This window comes from Erythranthe guttata, chromosome 14, assembly GCF_056151865.1.
Source record: "Erythranthe guttata isolate IM_541 chromosome 14, IM_541, whole genome shotgun sequence".
NCBI classification, from domain to species: domain Eukaryota; kingdom Viridiplantae; phylum Streptophyta; class Magnoliopsida; order Lamiales; family Phrymaceae; genus Erythranthe; species Erythranthe guttata.
Genome location: NC_142546.1, coordinates 20200846 through 20207073, shown reverse-complemented (window position 1 = coordinate 20207073; position 6228 = coordinate 20200846). Strand labels below are relative to the sequence as shown.

Genomic DNA, 6228 nt, shown 5'->3' with positions numbered 1-6228 from the left:
CCGTCCTATATTCATCATTTCCGGAAAAAAAAATCACCAAGGAAATGTAGTAAGTAAATAAAAAAAAGAAAAAAAAATATATAGCATACACATTACATCAGTAACACAACCAAATAACCCAAAATATCACAAATAACACCCTCTTAAATGATAAACTTTTACAATAATACTCCTTTTAGATAACCACTAGGACAAAACGCCACCGCATATTGTTCTAACAAAATATATTACAATTACCCTCTCATAAAATAATGTTATCACTTATCACAATTACTTGATGAATATTCCATGAAATCAGAAAGATTCAATCAAAGTTCACACCGCGAGGGGCAATATGCAAAAAATAACAAACTTTGGGAGTTTATAGTAATTACTAGAACATGAGGGGCTTTCTCATAATTTACAAAAATAAAATCTTTTTCTTTTTCTTTATCTTTTTCTTACGATGATGTCATATTCAATAAAAGAGGGCCAAAAAAGTTTGTCGTTGAAAATTAAACTCACCACCGTGACTGGACTGGATCACGCCTCCCTCTCACGAGAATCTCATCCAATCCTCACTTGACCGCCGCCCCTCCTCTCCGTTTCCATCTCTCTCTCTCTCTCTCTCCTCTTTCTCTCTCTAGAAGAAAAAGCTTTTTGTTTTCTACGTAGACTGGCTTACGCGCGTTGTCGACCTGCACTTTTGAACTCCTCCCCACCATGTAAATAAAATACGTACAGTACAATCAAACGTGACAAATGGGGGTGTGGGGGAGAGTACAGTACTGTAGTTTTCGCAGCCAGTATTTCCAATTAATTTATTAATTTATATTTTATTTTACCAATTACTCCTCCTTCACACACACACACACACACCAACCACCAAACCCTTGATCGCATCGCCCACCAACTCTCTCTCTCTCTCTCTCTCTTATAATTGGAATTCGTGAGAAGAAAATGGGGAGTAGTATGATGGAGTTGCAGGGATCGGAGATTGCGAAGAAGATGTGGAAGAAATTGAAGAACGGAAGGGCTTTAGCTCTCTACAGCCCCTTTATAGTATGCTTGGCCTCCGGCACTTTGGACCCTAACTCTTTTCTCAGCTGCATCTCTCAAGATCTCTTCTTTCTTCAAGCTTTCGCCCACGCGTACGTACTCAATTCATCGTCGAATTTTGATGAAATTGCAATTTTAGGTCTCATTGGAGATCTGAAATTGGGGTAATTTGTTTGAATTTTGGCATAAAAAAATAAATTGTGTAATTACTGCAGGTATGAGCTGGCAGAGGACTATGCAGATGACGAGGAGGATAAGGAAGCCATTGTTAAGTTGAAAAAGCGCGTTTTGAAGCGATTGAGGAACCAAGACGCACTTATTCGTGTAAGCCGATTTTTTTTGTTTTTTTTGGAAATTTAATATGTATTTTGTTCCATGGTTGATTCCTTTGTGCAAATTGTGTTCAACTAGTTGTGGGTTTGCATCTATTTAGATGAAGGTGGTACAATGTTCGTTGGCTTTTCTCGATAAGTGCAAAAGTTTCGCGGAGAATTTGATCGTATTATAAGAATTACTCTAGAAATGCAAAAGTTTCATGGATTAAAACGATTAAATAATCTGACGAATTTGATCATATTTTAAGAATTACTCATTACATTGACCTGCTATGTTTTACGTCGACAACTATTAGCAGTGGCGAGTCGCCGAGTCCTGGAATTTGTTACAGGGTGGGCTTAAATTTTTGGGGGTTCGAAGGCTGCGTCCCTGAAATTTTTTTGAGGACTTTTTGGTGACAAAATCAGAAAATAGGAAAAGAAAAAAAAAATTAGAGCTTTTTTTGCATTAATTTGTATTTTCGTGGGCTAATTAATAAAAATTGGGGTTTTTTTTTTGCTTAATTTCGATTTTGGGTGGGCTAATGAATAAAAAATGAGGCTTTTTTTTTTTGCATTAATTTGGATTTTGGGTGCGCTAAATAGATATATAGGTATAATTTAGGGGATAAATTATCAATTGAGTGTGGACTTGAGTCCACCCTTGCCCAAGGGTGGACTTGCCCTTAACTATTAGGTGCATGTGATCTTATACTACAACTAAAATTATGGAGTTAAACATACATTCATAATTATTCAACCGAAGTCTTTAAGTATAGTACTTGAATGAAGAAGTTTCAATCCATATACTAATTATAAAATAAAGAAAAAAAATGAATTAAATCATTTTAGTCTTTGCCTTCCAATAAAAAAAATGATAATTAAGAAAAAAAAAATATATGTTCCAATTATAATAAGTACAAAATGTTTGAAAAATAACAGTGTACGGTTATATAAATTTTATTGAAAGGTATATCAATATAAGACTTTCTATTAATACGATAAAAGAATATTTCAATAGAAATAAATTTATCCGATCTTAACAGAAAATAGAATTCTGTTTGAAGAGAGAGATTAGTGAAAAAGAAAAGTGAGAATTACAGTGTAATATTCTGGTCTTGTTTTCTTACATTGGCTTATATGATCAAAAGAAGCATGTACAGTGTAATAATGTGTTTGTTCGGAGAAGTTAGTTAGATTTGTTATTACGTATTTGTCGGTTTTCTCTGTCATTTAAATTTGCGGGTTTTTCAGGAGTGGGGCTTCGAGCCACCCGAAGAGAGTATCTGCGAAAATGCAACTCTCAAATACACAGAATTCTTGAAGGAAACAGCCTCTGGCAAAGTCGGCGCAGAAAAATTCTCCGTCAAAATCGTTACACCTTTCGAAAAGACCAAACTAGCCGCCTATACTCTCAGTGCAATTTCGCCCTGCATGAGACTGTACACCTTTATCAGTAACGAAATCCTGGCTCTTCTACACCCCGACACTGACAATATCTACAAAAAATGGCTCAACAGTCTCTCCTCCCAAAAATTTGAGGTTCGTTCCAATACATAGAATAATAATAATAACCCGTCTGTAATAATTAATAGTGGCTATTGTTTTTTACTGTCTTGCTCCATTGTGACTGCTCAGGCTTCAGCTTCGAGAATTGAAGACTTGCTAGATAAGTTAAGTATTTGTTTGACCGGTGAAGAATTAGCTGTTGTAGAAAGGCTCTATCATCGAGCAATGAAACTCGAGTTAGATTTCATCTGGTCTCAGTCGGTGACTCAGCGAACCGTGGTTCCCTTTTCACGTCTCAACAAATGTGCTTCCGAAGAGAATAATCTCGTCGTTTTTTGCGACTTTGACTTGACTTGTACTACTATCGATTCCTCTGCCCTTTTAGCAGAGCTTGCAATAGTCACAGCAGCTAACGAAACTGCTGATATTCGGACAACATGGAGCAGCCTTTTCGGACAGTATGTTGAAGAGTACCAACAGTGTCTCGATATTATTATGCCCAGCAGTGATATAACGGAACAAGGTTTGATAAATTATACTTGTCTTATGTTGTAGAAAGTTAGTCGATCATAATTGCTAAAATTTTTTTAATCTAATTTCAGCGGAGGGACTGAATTATGATGGTCTGTGCAAAGCGCTGGAGCAAATATCTGATATCGAGAAGAGAGCAACTTCAAGAGTTGTTCAGTCGAATGTATTGAAAGGATTAAATGTAGCAGACATTAGAAGGGCCGGTGAGAGGCTCGTTTTGCAAGATGGATGTAAAAGATTCTTTGAGAATGTCGTGGAATGCAAAGATTCTGCGATGGAGATTCATGTGCTGTCGTATTGTTGGTGTAGTGATCTAATCACGTCTGCTTTTTCATCAGGTATGCTTGTGAGTTGTGACTACTTTTTTTTTTGTTTGTATTTTATGAATTGTGATTTTTCTTGGTTATAAATATTCCCCCGTGATCATAAATACTTCACTTTCGTTAAGCAGGGGATGAAACTCCGTTTAATGTGCATTCCAACGAATTAGTTTACGAAGAATCTATTTCGACCGGCAATATGATCACGAAAATGGAGTCTTCAATGGAGAAGCTTCAATCTTTTAACAACATTACCAAGAGCATCAACAATGAAACTAAGCCATTGACAGTATACATTGGAGGTTCAGTTGGCGATTTGCTTTGTTTGTTAGAAGCAGATATTGGCATAGTGATTGGCTTGAGTGCCACTCTACTGAGGCTCGCAAATCATTTTGGCATTTCTTTTGTTCCATTGTTCTCTGGTTTAGTAAATAAACAAAAAGAACTTGCGGATAGTGGAACTTTGGATTGCAAGAAAACATCTAATATTCTTTACACAGTCTCTAATTGGGATGAGATATACGCGTTCGTTTTCGGGGCAATAGATTCCTCCCATTCATCTACCTCGTGAAAGAGTGGCGGAGGCAGGGCTAAAGTCTAAGGAGGCCTCACCACTTTTTAAGATTAATTACTATGTAAAGATTTGTTATCTTTGGAATAGTATAGTAGTGTGGGGGCTCTTAAAGAATTTTTATAGCTTTATTTGTCCCCGCAAAAATAAAATTATGACTCCACTGTTGGAGTAGTAAGTTTTTTTGGAAGGTTATTTGTATCGGTAGGTGATACTCGATGGTAACAGGTGAGCCCTTGATCTATTTTTGGGTGTTGAGGATCACCTGGCCTGTGGCTGTTGCATTAGTGTATTAGATGGATTAGTTTGTAATGAACATAAGTAGTCACATACTTGTGATGTATGCAAAAACTGTGTATGGAATTTATGTCGTTCTTGTTGTACTAATAGAATTTTGATTATACCATGTTGTGTTGTGTGGTATGAAGATAATTTGGATACCGTTTTCAATTTCAGTTTCCCATTTCATTATTTACTCGGAATACTTGACAAAGTGATATAGTTAGAATCAACTTGATAACTGAAAATAGCCGTATATTTGCTCGGAATACTTGACAAAGTGCTATAGTTAGAATCAACTTGATAACCGAAAATAGTCGTATATTTGCTCGCAATACTTGACAAAGTGTTAGAGTTAGTATCAACTTAATAACTGAAAATAGTCATATATTTGCTGGAACAGATGTAACTATATATATATTTGCTAGAACAGATGTAACTATTTATTTGTGTATTTTTGCTAGAAGAGGTGGGTGATTGACCATTGACCCTTATCAGCATTTACTTGTTCCTAATGATATTATGTGTACAAATGTTATTATCTATGAAATACTTTTTATTTTTGTTCTTTATTTATTTTCAGATGGAAAAGAGTGCCTGAAAGATGGCCTTCAGGATAATAGATCACTTCAATATTGGGCTGGCCTTTCCTAAAGGCCCATATTTCAGGATAACAGTCCAGTTCAATGTTGGACTGGGCTTTCCTAAAGGCCCGTATTGGGTTTATAGCCCTAGCTGAGATTATATATCTAATGGCAATTATGTAGATCTGTTTTTATTTAATATAACCGTTCTAAATCTTGTTTATTATCTATGAAATATGTTTTATTTTTGTTTATAAAATCTTGATTATAAAAAATTACATTATGATCATGAGTAATTGTTGTGCTAGTTTTCAATAGTTTGTCCACATGAGTTATTGTCGCCAATCTGTTCCATTAACAATAATGGTTTCCAGTAGTTCTGAGTGTTGTTACCAATTTATTTCATTATCAAGAAATTGTGACGTCTTAGATCTTTTATGCCCCTCGTTATAAGTACTTTAGACACTTACAAATGAAACTCTAAGTCCTCATTTATACTATACTCCACATCCCTAATGAACGATCATGATCAACTTGATTTAATGGCTATGAATAGTTCTCTACAACATGCTCAAGAATCCCTTGAAAACATTTACATGGGTTTCTAATATGTTTCTAAAGTCTCTACAAGTTTTACATATGTTAGAATACTTGGAAAAGTATCATGATAAATTTAATTGTGTATTATTCTCTCAGAGTGCGTTTGGATGGAGAAATTTGGGAGAGGGATTTCAAATCCATAATAACAAATCCCTTGGACTTGTTTGGATTGAGGGATTTGGAGATAGATTTCAAATCACCACAACTCATTTTTAGTTTTTTTTTGAGCAATTGTTGTGGATTTGAAATGACACCAAATTGGAGTTATTTCAAATCTCTTCCCCAAATCAAATCCCCCTCCAAAATCCCTCAATCCAAATGGACCCTCATAGAAGTACCCTACGTATAATAAGGGATATAAGTTTAGTTACAATCTAACTAGAACTCATAATCTAATTATACTAGCAACTCCTCAAACTCAAGGTGGATGATAGACCAAGTTATTAACCAAATCGTAATGACGTCTCTTCAGATGAGGCACA

General features: G+C 35.4%; 1 protein-coding gene across 1 annotated transcript; it reads left to right on the top strand.

Annotated features, from left to right (window-relative positions):
• Positions 1-453: 453 nt before the first annotated feature.
• Positions 454-4689, top strand: LOC105950191 (bifunctional TH2 protein, mitochondrial). Its single transcript, XM_012973523.2, has 6 exons — positions 454-1130; positions 1254-1362; positions 2607-2894; positions 2991-3384; positions 3464-3730; positions 3844-4689. The coding sequence occupies exons 1-6, from the start codon at positions 940-942 to the stop codon at positions 4281-4283; spliced, it is 1689 nt and encodes a 562-aa protein (XP_012828977.2). The 5' UTR covers positions 454-939; the 3' UTR covers positions 4284-4689.
• Positions 4690-6228: the final 1539 nt, after the last annotated feature.

What these genes read in the sequence shown, in the direction of transcription:
- LOC105950191 (XM_012973523.2), top strand. Translation starts at nt 940, where the DNA reads ATGGGGAGTAGTATGATGGAGTTGCAGGGATCGGAGATTGCGAAGAAG. An exon ending in CTTCAAGCTTTCGCCCACGC is followed by an intron (nt 1,131 to 1,253) that starts GTACGTACTCAA and finishes TAATTACTGCAG; the next exon opens with GTATGAGCTGGCAGAGGACT. An exon ending in ACCAAGACGCACTTATTCGT is followed by an intron (nt 1,363 to 2,606) that starts GTAAGCCGATTT and finishes CGGGTTTTTCAG; the next exon opens with GAGTGGGGCTTCGAGCCACC.